This window comes from Cimex lectularius, unplaced genomic scaffold (assembly GCF_000648675.2).
Source record: "Cimex lectularius strain Harlan isolate CLEC.00 unplaced genomic scaffold, Clec_2.1 scaffold66, whole genome shotgun sequence".
Taxonomy (NCBI): Eukaryota; Metazoa; Arthropoda; class Insecta; order Hemiptera; family Cimicidae; genus Cimex; species Cimex lectularius.
Window position 1 is genome coordinate 570707 of NW_019392701.1, and position 22156 is coordinate 592862.

The 22156-nt window shown below is 36.1% G+C and overlaps 1 protein-coding gene across 3 annotated transcripts in view; it reads right to left on the reverse strand.

Annotated features, from left to right (window-relative positions):
• Positions 1 to 6762: 6762 nt before the first annotated feature.
• Positions 6763 to 22156, reverse strand: part of LOC106668889 (paired box protein Pax-6-like) — a 211194-nt gene continuing 195800 nt past the window's right edge. For all 3 annotated transcript variants that reach the window (XM_024226155.1, XM_014398043.2, XM_024226154.1), the window contains exons 7-11: positions 9263 to 9436; positions 9015 to 9097; positions 8765 to 8949; positions 8493 to 8704; positions 6763 to 8435 (exon numbers count right to left, since the gene is read on the reverse strand). In XM_024226155.1, coding sequence (XP_024081923.1) covers positions 8347 to 8435; positions 8493 to 8704; positions 8765 to 8949; positions 9015 to 9097; positions 9263 to 9436 — 743 coding nt within the window. In that variant the 3' untranslated portion in view covers positions 6763 to 8346. The remainder of the gene's footprint in view (positions 8436 to 8492; positions 8705 to 8764; positions 8950 to 9014; positions 9098 to 9262; positions 9437 to 22156) is intronic.

Genomic DNA, 22156 nt, shown 5'->3' on the forward strand with positions numbered 1-22156 from the left:
CTTCAAGAATCGGAACAAGGGACACAAATACTCACTGCCGAGCTCATGCAAATTCTCATATGAGTTGCATTCTTACAGGCTCGCTATATGAAGTCAAGGAATTGAACTCTTCAATTAGGTGGGACACATCGAGCAGCATTTCTCTACATGCCATACATACACGGGTTTTGGCACAAAAGTAATTGTGCATGCACCAACCTTGCATGGCCTATTCTTAATTGAGAGAGGCCCTTCTTAAATGAGTCAGGCTCTCCAAGGATTATCTATTGAAATTGTTTTTAAGAGGTTCTTTGCCAATATGGCCACCGACACTGCCACACTCTTTTAATCGTGTTTTCATTGGATTTTTAGCGTCAGGGGGTCAGATCGTGGTGGTTAAGTTCGGAAGTTGGGGCATTCTGGCCTTAGCTGCCTTGTCCTTCTTTTCATTACTCTCCAAGTCTTTGTGTCTGGGTACTCGGACAACAACCATCATTTTGCCAAGATTTTTTAAAAATTTAATTTAATTTTTGTTTAATTTCTCCAACAAGACCACAATGAGAGGGTTGTTGGAGAACCTGACATGGACAGCGTAACATGTCAGTAAGTAAATTGTGTATGAGAGTGTTAATACACTTTTTGTATGATCAAGTAAAATTTTAAATATGCTAACCAGTTTCTCTGAGCAGGTAATGCCAGCATGAGTAATAGAGTTATTTTGATGACTTGATGAGTTTGAAAATTATTTCTTTTCCCGAATTAATTTATTTATTAAGCAAGAGTTAAATTGAAACCATCTGCTAAAAATACAGTGGAATTGTTATAATCACGTTAATTTGTCAATGACATCTTGAGAATATTATAATATGAATAATCTGAATCTCAGTATGGTTTGGACGAAAACAAATTTAATTATTATCTGCCAAGCTTTTGACCTATTTTAAAGTCATCATCTGGCAAAACAAACTTAAAGATGTCTACAAATTGACATAATTTAGTTTTTAATAAATGGCTGACATTTTAGGTATTTCGTTGTTACAGTACTTGGCAATGTTTGGACTGAGTTTTTAAGTCTTGAAAAAAATCTGAATCCATACCATACCGAGATACAGATTATTTGTGAGTAAAAAAGTGATCAATAAATCTAGCACTACTAACTCTAACTAATTTTATTCAAATCAAAAGACCACTTGCTAAAACAGAAATATAATTTTGCAGTGGACATGAAACATGTTTGCCTCAATTCTATCATCTTTCTGATATAAATAATGAAATCAAGAATAAAATTTGTATTCTACTATAGTCAATAAATTATGTAATTTTTATCTTTAGTGATCATCTTGGTCTGTCAGATACGTTTTAATATTTTGCCATCTTAGTGTTGAGTTCAGTGGGATTGGCAAATCAAAGAGTATAATTATCATAATGTAAAACTGGTTTTGTTAAAAATGAAATTGTGCTGCCACTGAAGATGATGAACCACCAGCCCAAAATAGGAAATGATCAAATTACAGGCTAAAGGTACATCCCGCAGACCACAGGAGGACATCCCATGGGTAGGTCGAGCAGTCTAAATTGTTGGTTTCACCTGGTTTTGAGAAATGGGAAATCATTTAGCATGTAGATGCATTATTCGAGGTGTGTAGTATACCGAGCCATTTGAAAGCTATTTTATCCCCCATTCTTTTATTCACATCCCAAAGCAATTTTTTAGCAGTTTGCTAGTAGGTGCATTGTCTCCTCTGTTTCCTTGCAGAATCTGTACAGTGTTGGATTATACCAATCTTTCTTAAATGCCCATTCACTTTGCAGGGCCCTGTTAAGTTTTTCCTACTTTCTTTGATGAATTCTGTTGTTTCTTTCCTTCCAAAATTAGTTAGAAGGTTGTTGAATTGCTTATGTCCAATGAGTGAATTCCACTGTTTCTTCATTTTTAACCTGTCTTTTTTGTCCAAAACTATCAATGATATTGTGAATACCACAGAATAGCACAGGACCTAATGGCATTATAGCAACTCTCTTCCTTGCAAGAATATCCACTCTCTTTTTGCATACCTAATCTGTTTAATACAGTTTTCAGCACCATCTGATAGTGAATTGTATGAATAATTAGATAAATTGTATTGTATTGAACTTAGTATTTGATGGCGACCTGGCTATCTGACCTGACAGCTACATTCTTGTTTTTTTCAGGTTCAATTGAGTACATTCATTACATACAAAATATTTGGAATTACCTGAGGTACGTTCAACAGTATCAGCGGTTTATTTAAATTGTTTAATGTAGTATAGTCTAGATTAGGTCATGAATTACTTGAAGAGCAAGCAACTTGCTGCAAGATAAGGTCTTCAGGATTATCCAGAAGCCCACACAAAAAGGCGCGTCGATGTTTGCTCTTATATTGCTACAACTCGAAAAAGTTGAGCGTCAAATTTTACTGTAATAGAAAAGAGACAGCGTCTTGACTCTCCCTGCTTATATCCTTGCTGTAGGGCAGCTGACATGGGGTTTTACGAGTGAAATTCCTCACTTTTTTATCAGCCAAAACAAATTACAGCCGCAATTACTAAACACATCTGCAATTAAGGTACCGACAGACACAAACCGCAAAAGTGAGCACTGAAATCCAAAAGGTGACCCAGCTTTTTAAAGAATTATCTCCACTGAAACATAGAATACTTTGAAGAAGCCAACCCTTCTTAATGGTAGATCCGTTCAGAAAAAATTTCGTACTTCTTCATCCAGAAAACGTGAATAGAAAAATATTACAAGACAACGTTTTCCTTACCATCTTTTGCATTTTACTAGGTGGGTAGAAATAGCATGTGATGGGGCGTCGGTGGCTGTTTAGGCGTTGACACGGCGCTCATCACTCTAAGGTATAGGGTAGCGGACCTGTAAAGGTCCCGGGTTCGATTCCAGGACATACTTACAAATTTTTTTTCAAAAACCGGCAACTCGAGGGTCCATATAACCGCGAAGTTGAAATACCCTCTTTAAAAAAATAAATAAAAATAAAATGGAAGGTAACAGCTACTTGCCTCTCCCTGCTTATAACCTTGACGTCGCAGGACGCCGCGCATGATGTGAGATTTTAGAAGCAAACGACGCTCTTTCATATCAACCAAAGCTTGTAGGAATAATTTCTATTAGGAGAGTATTCTTCTGTTACAACTGACTGAACTCGAGGTGTCAATTGTAACTGCACACGCTTTCCCCCTAGTCTTTCATTGTTTGGATTCGGCTTGTACAAACAAGCTTGCTAATCATCTTCATTGTATGTTAACATTCGTTAACTAGCGCACAAGTCTATTAGGCGACCAATTGTCTGCGAAAATATGTATATATACCTTATCTCCTTCTAATGAACAGGGCAGAACTACGATGCCTTATTTTGGTGGATCAACATTGTCGAAGCCATAAATACATAAGAAAGGGAGCAATGAATATTTTGTTTAAAAACATTTAACGCAATTAGTCTTTAAAATTATTTTGTATTTACATGATAAATTTTGAAACGGTATGGCAGCGAAGTGGTGAAATTTGAGAGTCAGCGATCAAACTGGTCCACCTGCTCTCGCAGTTTTTGCCTGTGTTGTTTCGGTATGAAAGCATGGTAAATTTCATAAATGTCTAACTTGTATTGCTTTAAATTACAAGGGTCAGACCAATTAGGCAAGGGATTAATTATCGAATAAACCCATTTTGATTATTCGGCCGTAGGAGAATCAAATTAGTTTCTTGTTCTGAGTGAGTGTAAATGAGCGGATTATCTCAATCTATACATGAAAGGAATTCCACATTTCGATTAAACCACGAATATCTGTTTGGCGATTTTGTTTTAAATAAAACTACAATTTGGAATATTACACACAAATGAACCTCCGGTCGCTTGTAAATAAAACTGAAATAAAAAAATCATTAAAAGGCAGAGATAGTTTTGGAGGGCCAGATCGGCAGAGAAGCTCTTACGAGTCAAGAGAGGGATCACACTCATTCGACTAAGAATTGGACATAGTCGACACACGGAACCTTATGGACCAAAGACCGCGTATTTGTCCGGTATGTAGAGAAAGGTTGCTTGATGTGTCCCACTTAATTAAAGGGTGATATTCCTTGTATCCATAAAGATAGCGAGTTATAGGAATATGGTATTTTCTCGGCGACTACATCTTTTCACCTCCTTTTTTGGCACCAGTATTTGATAAGTTCAAGTTGTTCTTGGTTGTTAGAGGTTCGGGTTATAAGACAGCAATGTCATCGGCGTAGGTGGTAATGGTAGTTTTGGGATGAATAGAAAAGTCAGTTTATAGCCCCACACTTTATGTGGGGCCAAGTATGCTCCCACGTGGGACGCGGCCCTGTATCGGTCTGATACCTGAGTTAGTCGTTATTGCACCACACTATGATGCAGTCAGTTGTATAGGATTCTAGGATAAATTAAAAAAGGGTGAGTATGAAGCGAAGTTTATAAACTATCCAAGGGGTTCTACATCACACCAAAAGTCAGAAGCAAAGTAAGATATGTTCAGTAGTACCTGTCTCTGACATCATAGGATGATTGCCCCATTTGTTTAGGTGATACATAAAAGGAGTACGGTCTTGTAAATATGCTAGTAAGAGTTATTTTAATTCCTTTCTGTTGAGAAGGATTTCCTCTTTCTCCCATAGAAGTTTTGTTTTGCATACGCTCTCAGTATTTTTTGTGTTTCTTTCGTTTGTGTTCCTAATTTTCATGATCTTTTTTAATGTGACTGTAGGTTATACTACAAAATGGATATTGGTCTTTGAGTTGTTCCGAGGCTTCGTAGCAAGTCAATCTGCCGTCTCGTTGACCTACGTCCGACTTTGGCGTTAGACTATTTAAAGATCCAAGTTTGTAAGTGTATTTAGGCAGTTCCAGAGAAGTTTTGAGGTGATTTTATAGGCTTGAAGAGCATTTAGGCCTGGCTGTCTGAAAGAATTGTTATTGTTGGACTTTTGAGGTGTTTCTTATTTATTTAATGTACACACGTTTCTATGGCCGTGTTGTTGTGGGGCCATGTGTCGTCTCTCTAGTTAGGTTCCTTTATGCCCATGCCAGGCAGAGTTATGTATTTTTAATCGATATTGGTATGAAAAATGTATTGTAATGTGGTTTGACCCCTCGCCCGTGACACCTAACGGTTAGTCGGATGTTAAGCCTTCCCGTTTGACAGGAATTATTTTATTTTTTGTTTATTTTAGTGCAAATGTTCATGGCAGTGGTGGGGCAGAGGGCCACGTGATGCCAAACTCCTTGCCTGCTGCAAAAGCCTGACGGGTCCTATGGAGACCAAAAATATAATCCATGAGAACGACATAATACTGTAGTGTAACATATATCATATCAGGCTGATGCAATAAAGGTCTTGTCAGTTTCACCTTGGATTTCTACCCACAAACGGGATGATACCAAGTCATTCCCCTACAAAGCCTTAACAAAAAAGTACTTTAATTTAAATCAAGCCGAAGATAGGCATTTCTTTAATGAAGTAAAGAATTAATTATTCTCTGATCGGCATGGCTCAAGAGCGGTCTTCCCAGGTGCCATAGCCTTTTCGTAGCTATCGCATATGATTTGTTCTGTCGTCTCTCTTCTGGACATTGGTCATCTGTTGATAGTTCCATTTTTTAAGCTAGAGCATATCCTACGAGACAAGTTAGATATTAGAGGGAAGGATTTCTCTTGGGAAATTGGGTTGCTTTCGCGAGTAGTCTTTTTGCTTGCCTCATGCTTGGTTTTAGCTCCCAGTATTAGTTGTGTTCTTTAGTTACCCAAGATTCCAGTTCTCTTTTAATGCGACTGTAGTTTATGCCACAATACGGATTTGGATCTATGAGTTGTTCCTTTATTATTCCTTCTTTTTTAGCAAGTGTATCTGCTGCCTCGTTGCCTGTAATTCCCTCATGACCTTGGACCCCCTTTAGCTATTTGAATATCCAAATTTTTTAGGGTATTAGGCAGTTTCTGACAAGTTTTGAGGTGATCTCGTAAGCTTGGAGAGCCTTTAGGCCTGGCTGTCTGAAAGAATTATTATTGTTGCACTTTTGAGGTGTTTATTGTTTATTTCATATGTACATGTTTCCGTGGCTGTTCGGTTTGCGATGGTTGTGAGAGGTGCTAAAATTTAGGCCCCTTTGCGCACTGCCACCGTATCACACCTTTGGGTTCTTATACCACAAACAAGTTTCAAGTTTAACTACTTTTCAATTAATTAAGGTTTTTAGTTGAGATGAAAAAAAGTTAATGGCACGAGCGGGATTCGAACCCACGATCTTCGGCAAGATACGCTGCTGCTCTACCACTTGAGCTATCGTGACCTCGATCCACTCGGACACCAACTTCCTATCTCAACCCCACCTTATGAGTTTTCCCTCCTTTTTGCCATTTTTCAATTGGTCAAGCGGACCACGAAATTAGTGAATTTAACTACTTTTGCTTTATTTTCAATCAGATATTTTTTCGATAATTATTTTGAATGGATTTTCGAAGTACTAATTTTTTCTGATATGGAGGTTAAGGTTTTAGTAATGTACGTCATTTTAACCTTGTCGATGATTTTGGTATGGCATTTGTTAGATGCTTTCTTTCCAGAGGCGCTGAATTCTAAATTCTTTAACGGTTGCTTGGATTGTGCACCAAGGATTTTTTTTTTTTAAGAATGGCAGCTTCCGAATTAGTAGTGAGATTCTTACCAGTGCTTAAAATAAGTAGCATGTCATTCATAAACTAAACATAGAATCATGGAACATTATTTTATTATTAATAAATACACACATAGCTTTAAATAACATATGAATCTATATACATATTTTTCATTACACATGCCATTAGAAATTAACATTTATGGTCATATGGTTTAATTAAATATTTCGTGTACAATTTATAATTTGCCACTCTACTTTCCCATTTCAATATACATTTTCACAATGATTTTTTTCTTATATAACTTTACAATTGTTTTATTTTTTTACATGCCCATAGATAATCAGTACTAATTGTAAGGTTAACCTTATGACTCAGGAAACCGAACTGATTTCTCAATTACAGTTTGAAAATCAAAACACTTATTATTTAGTGAAGTTTGAACCGGGTGAACTTCTTCCTTTTCGGGTTCCAATTTCACCGAGTCCCATATTTAATCTGTGCATTAAAATTGGCCTTTTTTAAATAAAAACTTACTTAATCTATATTTTCCTATTACGATATTACAGAAAAGAGGAGTCGGCAACATTTCTTGAACTGGCAAATTTAAAATATCGTCGAGTGCAAGAATACATTAATACAGATACACAAAAACGTCTATGTCATCAGTAACCTATGTAAAGGTTTTTATATACACAGATAGTAGCTAACTACCGGCTACCGAAAATAACTAATTATATTGTTATAACAACAGTTTTACAGGAGAATCGTGTAAAAAGTAGTGTTATATTCCAAGCAGATTTTCACAATAAATTAGAGAAAAAAATACTTTGGTAACGGAATACATAAATATTTACAATTACTTCAATATTTTACATCAATTAAAACAACTAAATTCGTAAAATAATGATTTAAGATTAGTAAAATTAGAGAATATTATCTAGGAATGCATTATTCATTTGTGTAATATAATCGTTTCTTTTAAACTGCAATAATAAAGACTAGATACTAATTTATGGAAGAGAACATTTATTGCATAAAAGAGAAAAAAAATTATTTCCTCTGAATTGGGCTAAACCTGGGATGCAGTTTTTTTTTTACATATAAACTCTTTGTCGAAAGGTCCTTATTTATTTTTACATTAATGACCAGAAAACAAATTTCAAACTGGCGAGAATGAAATTTTCCAATCACTTATTTTAAAAATGTGGAAAATTCTTTTTTTGAAACGCCCGTTCGACTCATAATCAGTACGGTGAAAGCCTCCTGACTCGACAATTGTATAGGGATCTCCTATTCCGACAATGCATTGAAAGTTGGAAACAATAATCTGCGTATAACGCGGATGAGATTCGAATCTTTAATTATTTTTATTTATTACGGTAACATCTCAAATGTCAGGAAAATACATCTGTGATATGATGGAACGATAATAATACAAACACCAGTCGCCTAAGTGTCGGGTGAACTGAGCAAGAAACGTAGCATTGTTGAGAACAAATCAGTTTGTTCCACGTGTTCATCAGTTTGAGCAAATACACTTGTAACGACATATAAATTGTTCACATACTGCAATGTTATCGTTTTGAAAATTAAAAACCAGCGAAGACGGTTTCTGATTTTTCGACAGCTAACACAAAACGAGTTAGTTTGTCGATAAACGTGAAAACTTGACTGAACTGATTTATGGCCACCATGGTCACTGAAGACGAGGCCAGTATTGCGAGGCCATCTCGGGACTTTGGCCAGGGACGGCGATCGGCACAGAAACGCCAGGAGAAATCAGTCCTTAAAAAAAAAATCATCAATATCTTTTCATTTGTATGGTCTAGAGATATAATCTACCTGTGGATGAAACTGTGTTTGCTGAATACTGCGATTGGTATGGAGCTTGGCTTGGGCTGCACGGTGAATGCCTATGCCCAGGATAAGACGGTAATGAGATCGGATCGTAGTTTCTTCCCATGCAATACTCGCTCCTTTGCTGCAAGCAGGCGGCCGGCCCTCCAGTCGGGCTCATGCCTCCGCTGCTCACCATACTGAAGCCTGACATCGAGCTGGAATCAGATATCCTCCGTTAGCAAAACTACGGACTAATAATATTTTTAAATACTGACCTGTATGAATCGTTCATTGATATCGGCGTCGGGATGGACGGGTGGTACATCGGGTTGGGGGTGTAATTGGAAAGACGAGCCGGGGACGCGGGTCCTTCTGTGGATACGGTTTGCTCTCCTCCTCGCCTTTGGTTTCTCAGCTTCTCCTCCCTTCGCCACTTCGCCCGACGATTTGAAAACCAAACCTACAATCGTAAAATGTTCAGTTTATGCCAGCATTTTATACTTGAAGAACAGACGATTTACTTACTTGAATCCTCGCTTCGGGTAAACTGATCTTCGCCGCCAACCTCTCGCGAGCGAAGACATCCGGATAATGCGTCCTCTCGAATTCTGCAATGGAAATCCCTTGTTAAGAATGTATCATATTAGAGTGGATTATTCGTATCTTTATTGCTGGTATATTTTAATTGTTTTCTATTATCTTACGGATTTTCACGTGCAGTCTCTTACGAAACTGTTCCAAAATATATATTAAGTTTATTCAACGATAATCACCTTTTTCTAGGCTGTCTATTTGTTCGTTTGTGAAAGAAGTCCTGTTTCTTTGAAGTTTCCTTTTCAGACGAAGTCTAGCTTGGTCTTCCTCCACTCCGACACAAGATCCGGGATTGGAATTGTCGCCGGCTGACGTGCACGTCTCATCGGAAGGAACCCCGTCTAATTCCGCCACTGAAATAAACCATAAAATATATTACAATATAAAATGAAAACTCGGTTGAAATTATCCCTAGTAGAAGAGTTATCAATGAGCTCAACGGACGTCTTGCTATTTGATAGAAGAATTAAAAACAAATGCTGGCGCTGCACCCGGAGGACACGTGCCATGAAAAACCATGGTTGAACCCCGTGTTTTCCAGTTGTCCATTTTGTTTTCAGTATCGTCGGTTTTAAGTTGTGTAAGTGAATTCTAGGAATCCAGTGGAGGGGAAGTTTAGGTTATGATAGTTTGGACGTAGAGTGATATGGAAGGTGAAGGTTACATTTTGGAACTTTGTGGTGTTTAGTTTGATTTGCCTTTTTGGGCGTGTCCACATTGGTGTGTCTGGATGGTTCGGTGAACTATGACGGCGAGTTATAGGATAGAACGGGAGTGTCATAAGTGTATGCTAGGAAAAGGTGTCGAGATGAGAAAGGATATGAGTACAGTGACGGACTACCCTGAGGCACTCCAGCATCCACCCTGTGCAAAGGAGAAGCATGGGTCTACTCCAAAGTACCTGTCGGCCAGGACTTAAAGATGAGAATTGTATGGAGGGTAGGACGTTGCTTTTTCGGGTTTTAATTTTTTTATAATTAATTTTTTTACACGGATATATGTGGGAAATGGGAGCTGGTTGCGTGCTGTGAGAAACGAAAATTCGGCTCTGTGATTATCTTGTTGTTTACCGGTCAGTTTCTTCTCTAAGATCTGAATCTTGGCTAATCTGCAGTAATAATCTTCGATATATAAATATTTTATTCTTATTAATATTTATTATTATTTATAAATGTTGTATATTATAGTACTGATATTTCAGTTTTTAAGGGTGAATTATTTTTTGAAAATTATCTGAGGAGAGTAAGGTGTTAAAAAGAGTGTCGTGAGTCCCTGTGTCTTCCAAAGACATATATGTAAGAGGAAGAAATAGAGCGTCTAATAATATCAATGTCATAATTATAGGATATGGTGATAGGTTGGATGTAAAGATTCGCTGCGTTAGATGCCACGAAGAAAAGTTGGAGACCTGGACCTAATCGGGTTGATTGGAGATTTTTGCAAGCAGTTCCTTTTAGTAAATCTAGAACAGAGTGATATTCAGGTCCACTCTCTCGGAAAAAATGATCTTTTTTGTTTTTCTTTTGTTCGTTGTTAGGATAAATTTCGGATTCTTAAGGAAACGAAGGCTATCAAGAGCACTGGTTTATTCAGCAGGACCTTCCTGAAGAAGAGACCTCTTCTACATGTTTGCCCTTTACGCTGTAATCAATGTACTGAAGATCTTCTCTTTGAAAATTTCAAGACTTTTTCAACATGACTTATTAACTTCATGCACCATTTTTGAGAAGATTCCTTTTCGAGACGCAGTCACATAAACGTGATATTTGTTCAAGAAAGATCGTACTGTCTTCAGCGTCCACCCTGGGGAACACCCGAATAGACAAAATTTCACCACAGCAGATCTCCGAGAAAAGGGAGGATCGTAGTCAACTAAGAAGTGGGTCGTATACTCCAAGCCTTTTTAATTAGTCCATAAAGTTAAACTTTTCATAAGACTTTGATAAGTCTGTACGGTCTGTATATTGAGTGAACCTCAGAACTCGTTCTTAATATAAAATTACACAATACAATTAAAGTACACTTCTAAAGGAAAATATGATGAAATATTGGAAGATGGAGTCCAATATTTGAATTCCCTTTTTATTTAAAATAATTTATTCTAAAGATTACAGAATATCTTATACTGAAGGGATTCTATAAAATAAGGGGGATATATAATGAGACATACAATTTTTTAATAAAACATTTATAAATACGCCAAAGAAAACAATCTTTCCAAAATATTTGGCTCTTCTATCTTCATAAGTATGTGACTTAGATGTAGATGTAGATGTAATTTCAGGGTGTAGTATACTGCGCCCTTTAAGAGCTATTGTATCCCCCGTGCTCTGCCTAAAGCACATCGGTGAGTCCTATTTCATCAAGAAACTTGATTAATAGGCCCGGTTTCAGTGGTTGAAGCTCTTCTATGGTCACATTGTACATCCCAAAACACTTCCTCCTGCGGGCTAGTGTAGCTCCGCAGTTTGTTAGTAAGTGTGTTGGTGTCCCTTCTGCTTCCTTGCAGAATCTACATGTGCCATCTTGGATTATTACAATTTTCTTTAAATGTCCATTTAATCTACAGTGTCCTGTCAGGAATCCTATTAGGATTCGCAGTCTATTCCTGCTTCCTTTGACACATTCTGTGATTTCTTTCTTGCCAAAATTGGTTAGAAGATTCTTGGATTGTCTATGTCCAATAAGTGAATTCCAAAATTCACTCATTTTCTTTTTGTCCTTCTGTCTGAAATATTCGTTAATAGTATGGATTCCTATGCCACAGAAGGGTTCGGGTCCTATCAGCGGTGTGCAGCCCCTTTCCTTGCAAGGTTGTCCGCTTTCTCGTTGCCTTCTACTCCCATGTGTCCTGGGACCCAGCAGAGGCTGACTTTATTCTGCATACCTAATATGTATGTTTTGCAGTTCAGCACCATCCTTGAACTAATGGTATTTGAGCTTAGTGCTTTGATGGCTGCTTGGCTATCTTACATGATAGCTATATTCTTGTTTTTGTATCCTCTATTTAGATTGAATTGGATACATCTTTCAATTGCAGTATGTGACTTACCGTCACATACTTAAATATGCCAACAACGTACAAAAAGAGAGTTCTTCGCAGTTTTTACCAGAAATGGAGTTTTCATTAAAACCTCCGATACATCAAAGATTCCACATTCTCACATCCATTAAGGACACCTCAACTTCATCAAGAAATTCCGAAAAGCCAAATGGTTTTCCACATTAGCAATAGGACGGTACTTGTTCTGGTTGATTTATATGGGGGAGCGTGATATGAAATTTTAGAGGCGACGGTGGGAGTCGAACCCACGACCGTGGATGCCAACTTTCCGAACAGCTGTTAAATGTCACATCCCGTTTTCTCAAAATCAAGAAAGCTGGAACAATATTTTAAACGATGACCCCTCTTAATTTTCGGCGTAGAAATCGAATACTTAATAAAATGTGCAATTTTTATACAGGATATCACCAAAATCATACCTAACTCTTTATTTTCATATGACACCCCATATTTTTAACTTGAGTTTATGAAACTCGATTTGTTTCTAAAAAAATCTCATTCAGACTTTCGCAATGTAATTTTGAGAATGCAATTATTCTAAGAGATGACCTTTCAATTTACGAGAGTATGCTAATTATTCTTTACGCAAAGCAGAAAACGTATTGGGCTATAAAAAAGACCCACAATTTGGAGTGTTTTAAAAATTTACGGGGTTAAAATTTTTAGTTGTCTTGTTCATACGATCACCTGATTATGACAAAAAGATTACTATTCTCGCAAATAAGGAAATTATTGTTGAATGAAAAACTACGATTTTTGGAGCAAATACTGTGGACTGAGTCCAAGAGCGACGCTTTGTTTGTAGTTTGAAACATCTCCTATGATGAAGTAATAAATGTAAAAAACTAACGTGAAAAATTAATATGTTAATTACGCAATGGTAAAACACGCTAGAATTTTTTGGAAATACGTTTTGGAAAAACAAGAATAATCGTGACATGCTATGCGAAAAATTTTAAACAAGCAGAACTTGGTTAATTTTCAATCAATCTTTTCATTTCTGTTTTAATTATTTTAGAAACAAATCTAGTGTAATAAACGCAAGATAAAATTGTTGGATGCCATTTAAAATTAAAGAGACGGGTATGATTTCGGTAATACCCTGTATAAAAATTACAGATTTGATCGAATCGATTTCTACGCCAAAAATTAAGGTTGTTTCAAATTTAGTTTAATATTGTTTTTGAGAAAAAAAAAAGGGGGTGCCAGTATGTTTCAGAGACCGTGCACTTTTCTAGACAGAAAGAATTTGGGTTACTAGTCATTAGCTTTTTGAAATAAATTGAAATCAAATCTTCAGGTGCGGTATTGAGTGAATTATTGACAGTTGTATTGTTAAATTGTTGATTAAAATTGACTGGTTGAGGACGGGGGAGTGGAAGAGAGCCGGGGTGAGTGTGATTCATTGAAGTGGGTCCACATCGTGTTTCTCTCTAAAATATTAATATTTGTGTTATTTCTAGTTGGTAAAGGGGTGGGTGTTATCAGAGAGGAGAGGGTTCCATTAGGAGACACCACCTCTCGAGGGGGGACGGGGTTTGGTGTTGGGGGTTGGGGCAAGGGCGAGATAAGGAAGGGGGGTTCCGGGCTCGCTCACCCAGAAACTTGGCGATAAGGAGCCAAAGTGCCTGGCTGGTCGGGGAAGACGCTCCCTCAAAAACATACCCGGCCATTATTCAGCGCGATCCCGCCGAGCCGCCTATCCCTTGTACTTCACCTACAAACGAACTTTTTCACGTTCTTCTCGCCTTGGGAAAGATTTTTCACTTCGCTCTCAACAAGGGACGATTGATTGTTTTTTTTGCGCTCTATTCGGCTGCAAGACAGAAACGGACAGATCGCCGTGTTGTTTTTACGAGATATAAGTGGAATAGAAAAAACTCCCCACTTTACACAGTTATATATGTGCTTTTTATGGGTATGGACATCCGACTATACCGCCAGTATGGATGATTCAATTTTAAGCAGATGTGTAACCTCACAGACACAGTGAAGATGGCAAAATGCCGAAACGAAAGACATATTTGCACAACTACCGAGACAAAACAGATTAACCGACTAGACAAAAATGGTATGTATACAGTGTTATGCAAATGCTCCCCTACACAATATGATAATGAAGACAGCCCAGAAATCTATTATTAGTATTACAACCAAACCTCCAACAGGAATAAAACTAAAATGGGGAGAGAGCAACAATATAACGAATGACCATCCGATACTCATGGCTCCAAGGGACGACATGAACAGTATGTTTGAATCTGAATAATAAAGAGTTCGTAAGCTTTTCCAACTTTTTATTTTTTATATATGAAAAGCTTACGAAGTCTTTATAATCCAGATTTTCATTCATACCCAACAAAAAGAAAAGCAAGAAAGGATGTCTGAATTTAATCAAAACTTCCAAATAAACCTAGGTACGAAAACATAATGGAAACGAGAGGAAAACACCTCCTTTAAGAACGGCACCATTTGTTGGTACACAGATGGATCTACAATAGAACACAAGAAAGTCCAGGGGTAGGAGTATTCGGTTCTGGAACCATGGGAAAATACACCAGTATCTTCCAAGCTGAGGTCTACGCAATCGAGAGATGTACCCAGTTCAACTTGAATAAAGAGTGCAAAAACAAGAACAAAGCCATCCTGTCAAATAACCAAGTAGCCAACAAAGTACTAAGCTCAAACATGGGTTGAACTGCAAAACCAAACTAAATATATTAGGTATGCAGAATACCTGTGTACCAGGACACATGGGAGTAGAAGGCAAAGAGAACGCGGACACCCATGCAAGAAAAGGAGCTGCTATACTGCTGATAGGACTCGAACCCTTCTGTGGCATAGGAACCCACACTATTAATGAGTATTGAGCACAAATAATCCAAACCTCCTAACCAATTTCGGAAGGAAAGAAATAATAGATTGGTATAACCCAAGACGGCACGTGCAGATTCTGCAAAGAGGCAGAGGAGACACCAACACAACTATTAACATCTGTCGTGCTACACTTGCCCTCAGGAGGAAGTATTTTGGGACGTACAATGTGACCGTAGAAGAAATTCAACCACGGAAACCGGGCCTACTGATCAAATTCCTTGGTGAAATGACCGTTGTGCTATAGGCATAGAATGGGGGATACAATAGCCCTTGAAGGGCGCAGTACATTACACACCCCGACTAATACATCTACATCTAAATCTACATGTAAATGCTGTGAAAAGCACATCGTGCAAACAATAAAAGACAAATGCAAAGAATATTAGATCATTTAGGGACAATGACGGAAATAACATAATACAGACAAGTAATTAAGGTTTTTAGTTGAGATAAAAAAAGTCAATGGCATGAGCGGGATTCGAACCCACGATCTTCGGCTTGATACGCCGCTGCTGTACCACTTGAGCTATCGTGACCTCGATCCACTCGGACACCAACTTCCCATCTCAACCGGGTTCGAATCCCGCTTGTGCCATTGACTTTTTTATCTTAACTAAAAACCTTAGTTAATTGTAATATATTAATTGGTCAAGCGGACCACGAAATTAGTGAATTTAATACAGACAAGCTTGAAATTACCCCCAAAAAATAACGAAACATTGATCTCAAATGAAAACGTGTCTTATTTAGCGACCGTTGTTCAATAATTTTTTGAAGTAGTGAGGAGAAGGGATGGATTATTTTACATAAATGCTTTTTTTCCTTTTTTAACTACGTTTCGACCTTTATGCGGGCCATCTTTGAATCTGGGTGAACTTCATAACTAAACTAGTTACTGACACCGTGATGACTTTTCAAGAAGCGTTAGCCTACTAGGCCAAGTGATCTTTTTCCGTCTAATTAACCCTTTTTAACTTCAAATTAACCTTGTTTCATTTCATATTAACCCTTTCTTTAAACTATTAAAAAACTTACATGGTATGAAATATGCTCATGCAAAGTAAAATTCCTGTATATTTGAGAATTTTGTAAAAATATAAAAAAATCGGTTTCTTAGAAGACCTATGAAAATTAAATAAAATTACAATTAATATAGGTTTTTAGTTGAGATAAAAAAGCCAATNATTCGAGATTTATTTAAAATATAAACAAATTATTTATACACCAATTATTTTTATAATGGAAGAACCCTTTGTTTTTATATTTAATTTTGTATAATTTTTATTTTTGATATTGTAATTAATTTTCATGTGGTATTTTATGTCAGAACCCAATTTTTATTTTTTTAAATTTTCAAATTAAAAGACAAATCCTTTATTTTAATAGTCAATTTTATATACTTTTAATTGTGATTGAATTTACTGTGGTATTTTAGATAAGAAAACAATTTTAGATCTTGATAAAAAGATAGTTCCTACTCACAGTTAGTTATTTTAAACGATCCGGATTTCAAGCTTTTCAAACATAGCTTCATCAGTTGAAGGAATTTACAACCACGTCTCTCGACTTGAATTGTAAAAGTGTGTAAAAAAACTTGTAAATTCCTTCAACCTGATGAAGAGCTACAAGCTTGAAATTCGGATGGTTGAAAACAACTAAATGTTAGTAGGAACTATCATTTTATAAAGATTGAACAACATACTCACTCTACCATTTATTATTTCTATACATTTTAGATGTTTTAGAAGAAATTCTGCGTTTTAAATTTAACATAAAAACACGATTCTTCTATTAATTCGAGATTTATTGAAAATAAAAAATAATTGTTTTATACGTCAATTATTTTATATAACTTTTACTTTTGATAGAAATTAATTTTCATGAGGTCTTTTAAATAAAACGAAATTAATATTTTTTCACATATATACGTGTATATACGTATGTGTATAACACATATACGTTTTCAGTTCTTGTCAGTGGAATTTGTTGCTGCATTTTTTTGTCCATTTAACTACAGAATGAGGTTTTTTTTGTCGGAATTCATTTCTCACTTTTACATTGCAAAATTGGAATTAAATTTATTCAGGGTTTACCAAGAAATTCGCTTTAATTAGTGATTAACAAAATTGCACGGAATTCTAGAAAATGCACCACCCTGTATAAAGACGATATACAACACTCGACCGAGAAACCATTCGTCGTTAGTTTTTTCAGGGATTGAGGCGACTATTTCAGGTATTGACCAAATTCATTTTTCCTCCCTTTCCTTCGATTCTTGGCCGGCGTATTTAGCAGTCACGGATGTCAACGTTTATCCTCCTGACCATAGAAAATCCGTGTTTGTTGTCGCCCAATAACATATGTCCAAGGTGTGGAGGCAGGTGATGCCAGGACAGATGCCCCACCTATGCCGCCATTGCCACCCTTATCCTCCTGCCTCAGTGGAGAGTCAAAATACTACCCCTTCCCGTCCCCCTCCACCCGCCGATACATTTAATATATTTCACAAACGTACAGCGGACGAGGTATCACTCGAATCAGACTATTTAAGTTTGAAACGAATTCATTAGTCATTCTGAACGGAAGGACTGCTAAAGACTGAGATTTCACCGCAAATTCTTGAAAATGTAATAATTAAAAAAAAAAGATTTATATTCAATAGTTTTCTGATGTCTGGTTTGACTTTGTTTTGGCGTTTTACTTGAAACGTAAAATTGTGAATGTGAAGAATTCTCAAACGTTCCGATATCTTGTGAAGGCTAAATTCTTCTCTTGTTTTGTTGGCCTAAGAACAAATAGATCCTTGCCATTATTAAGATGAGGACAAATACTCGTGACGCGAGTGGCCGCCCTGGTGATCGCAGTTATTCTCTTTGTCTCTTAAAAATCGATTTACACGGATCATTTGGTTCAAATGGACATCTTGACTTGTAATTCGAGACAGCTGTGTATCGGGCACGTAATGAAAGAGCGAGAGGAAAGAAGGAAGGAGAGAAAGAGAGAAATGTTGAAAGTTGATTGAAAAGGAATCATTTCCGACCGAAGAGTGCGGTACAATGTGTCAAGGGGTGGTCCTAGTCGTGTTAAGATGGCGGAAACCGACGGACAATGGCACTGCCGCTGCAATGTTTTGTTTTCGGCGGGCCGGTCCGTTGTTAACATTGTCCTCCATTATGTCACTATTTATGTGACCTTTTGTTCGGGTTCAGTCAGATCCGAGGCTAATTCGCCACCTGGAGCCGAAGCCGGCCTCAGTCGGAAACGGCGCCCCCGCGTCAAGTTTCGTCACGATGTGCCACATCTCGGATCAGCAACACGAAAATACTCTCGTCCAAGAGAAACGTCAAAACATAATAAATGCTGCCATTTATGCTACCAATTTTACAACTACTGTGCCTTGTTTTCTTTCTTTTTTATTTTATAGTCAAACAAGAAAAGGCATTCAGGGCTAAGAAAATAAAAGCAAGACTGCCCCAAGGGGGCATACTAGACCCAATATTTTATTTGCTATGTATCGGTGATTTTCCGAAAATGGCGTATTAATTGCAACTTTTACCGATGATACAACGGTGAAATGAGTAGAACGAGCATCAACCATTACAAAATCCTTCAAAAGACGTTGAATAAAATAAATAGACAAAAATCTGCGTAAATCTGTATACATAATTTTACAAATAAAAATCGGGCCGTGTTCGTCTCTCACCATCTATGTCTCACAGCGATAGAGCTAAACATCTAGGAAATGACTCTAGATTCCAAACGGAGATGAAAAGAGCGCATTTAGAAAAAAAGGACATAAAAGAATTCAGGGTATAGACTACAGCGTTTTCTGTAATAATAAACCCTTATTAACTTGAAATTACCCTTTTTCATTTAATATGAAACCTTGCTTCACTTCAAATTAAACTTTTTTCCATTTTAAATTAACCTTTTCTAACTTAAAATTCAATGTTTTCAATTTCAAATTAACATTTTTTCATTTCAAATGAAACTTTGTTTTATTTCAAATTAACACTTTTTAACATGAAATTAACCTTTTTTGCATTTGAAATGAAACTTTGTTTTACTTCAAATTAATCCTTTTAACTTCAAATTAACCTTTTTTCATCTCAAATGAAACTTTGTTTTTCTTCAAATTAACTCTTTTTAACTTCAAATTACCTTTTTTACTTCAAATTTACTCTTTTTAACTTCAAATTACCTTTTTTTACTTCACCTTAATTATTTTTAACTTTACAGTACTCTTTAATTTAAAATAACTTTTTTAAACTTCAAATCAACCCTTTGAAATTTCAAACTACCCCCTTTTAACTTCAAATTAACCTTTTTTTCATTTCAAATTAACCATTTTTAACTTCAAATTGTTTTTTTAAATTTCTAATTACATTTTTTTAACCTTAAATTAACTTTTTAAAATTTCAAATTAACCCTTTTCATTTTTAAATTAACTCTTTATTTAAAGACCTAAAAACTTATTTCTATGTACGCATGTAAAGTAAAATTCCTGAATATTTGTAATTTTTTGAAATAAAAAATAATTTGGCTGTTAGAAAATTATATGAAAAATTAATTACAATTGAAAGTAAAAATAATATAATTATAAATATAAAAATAAAGTATTCTTCGTTTAATTTGAGAACAAAAAATGGGTTCTTATCTAAAAATGGTTCTTTGATTAATCTGATATTTTTGTATAATAAAAAATAATAATTTTATATTTTAAGTAAATGTACCTTCTGTAGTACGTTTATCTGCCGCCATCTGGCGTACAAAAACGATCTGTTCTGTAAACGGATTTACCATCTCTTACTTCATACAATTTTCTCTTATTCGTTTACAAAATTGTTTAACAAAAAAAAATTAAATTAAATCTATGAAATGTTTTTTATATAATTGCAGGTTTTAGCGGAGTTTTAAAAAGCAAGAAATAGGATTTGCATATTCATAAAAGTTTATGTAATAAAAATATGATCCTTAAGAGATATTTACTGTAAATTTGAAACCGAATGCTTCATGTCGAAATAGGAGCAAATCGTACACTAATGATAACTGACCTTTGAGAAATTAAGTACATTTTTATTAAAGCATCCATTAGTCCTGTTGCTATATCTGCCTTGTTTATAGAAGGTTTCAATAAAAAAATATTCTAATAGGGTTCTTAAAGCTGTTTTCATTTATGTAATAGGATTTTATGAGATGCGGGGCTCTATGGGGAAAAGTTGTGAAAGGTTGATATAACACATGAAATATCTCGAATAAAATTTAGAACAAGACTTTGGATAACAGGGACCAATTTGGCATTTAAGATAATCTTTTGAAGTATTGACGTCTGTTCATAGGACACCCATGCGTACCTAGATTGTTGATAAATTTGAAAAAAATTTCGTATCAAAAATAATAAAAAAATTCAACATCGTCTTAATATTCCATGCCTTTGGGAAAACTATTGACTGTCCTGAGAAATAAAAAACTTCTAACGAATCATTCCGTTGCTTTTTGTCGGATGGTTATGGTCCGGAGGGCGGATTTTGATAAACCGACAGGGTTTATAGTTTCTAAAGTATACTGTTAATTGATATGTTGATAAACCGGTCGATTAATCAAGGGAAGGACCGGCGACCGTCCCTGTGACTACACATTACGTTCCAATCTCCCGGTTTTCGCTTCGACGCTCCACCTCAAAACACGATGCCAGCAACGTATCTTGTGGGATGGGGAGGCGATACTCCTCTCCCAGATAACGCACTCGTAATACACCTAATAATAACCGAATGATAATTTATGTCGCTTATTTATCGTGCCGGCGAAACGAGGCGACGTCCGGAGCAATTGCATTTCCTCAAAAAAAAAAAAAAAACTTCGAAAAGTATCTGTCCCAGGCTCTTTTAAAATCCACTCATAAAAAATATTGTACTTTATCATACAAAAATATCTCGTTATATAAAGTGAATAAACGTTGCTTTAGCGCCCACCCTCAAATGGATGACTTGTTTTGAAAATCCAAAGAGACAAAAAAATTAAGTCCACTTGTTGTTTTATATTCTATTCCCCCGTACCCTTCATAAACACATCTTACCATGTCAAGATCCAAATAATAAATGATATAAAGTTTATGTGTTTTATAGCTGTTTGCCGCTTGAATATGTCCTACGCTTTCCAGGCAAGGGGTTTCCTACGCTCAGAAACAATTGAATCCCTACAACACTATTTTATCTGTACAATATATCACCTCCTTTCTTTCACCCCTAACTAAATGATCTATCTACCTTGAGACCTCAGTTTAACTTTTGTTTCAATTTATATTAAATTTACATACTTCCTAAGTCTGCATGGCCCTAAACCTTCCCAACCACCGCCTTCCCAGGAATACTGCGCTGGAAATCATAAGGTCGAAAATATCATGGTTCTCTTCCTGGAATACCATGGTTCAACATTTATAAAGGAAGCCGTGTCATACGTAGGTTGAAATATCATTAATTGGAATGAATGTATTTATTAGCATGAAAGTTATAGTGTTTCGATGTGTTTGCGATGAAATATCGTGAACACACAAATACACAAATGTAGTGAAGGTTATTTGCTTTTATTCGCACTGCAGTAAGGGGGTAGTCACTGGCGCAATATCAAAAACCCTTTGACTACCCATTTGTCTGTATGTATTTATTTGCATGAGTAGTTAAGTATATCGATACTGTCTGTGTGGATGTCGAGTACCCACAGACCTGTCGAACCAATTACATTAACCTAGGATAGTGCATGCTTTTTAATGTGTGTGAAAGTATTTATTGGCGTGAATGAAGGGAGGGGGGTCAAAGTACGTTAAGGCGTAGTTTTGGCGTGGGGACTCAGCAGTATATCGTGAACTTTTGAGACCCGCTAAACTTAGGTGAGATAAGCCTTTAAATATCATGAATGTGTATTTTAATTGAATTAGAATATTTTAATGATGTGAGGAAGGGGCTAATAAAATATCGAATATAGAGCTAATAAAACAAACTGTTGTACTATTCTTACCTCACCGATTATAAAATATAATTAATTTATCTCTGTACCCAATGTTGGGACATTTAATGTAGGTTTTGCATAAATAGCGACGGTATTTTTTAACATCTAAAGATTTAATAAAGTAAAT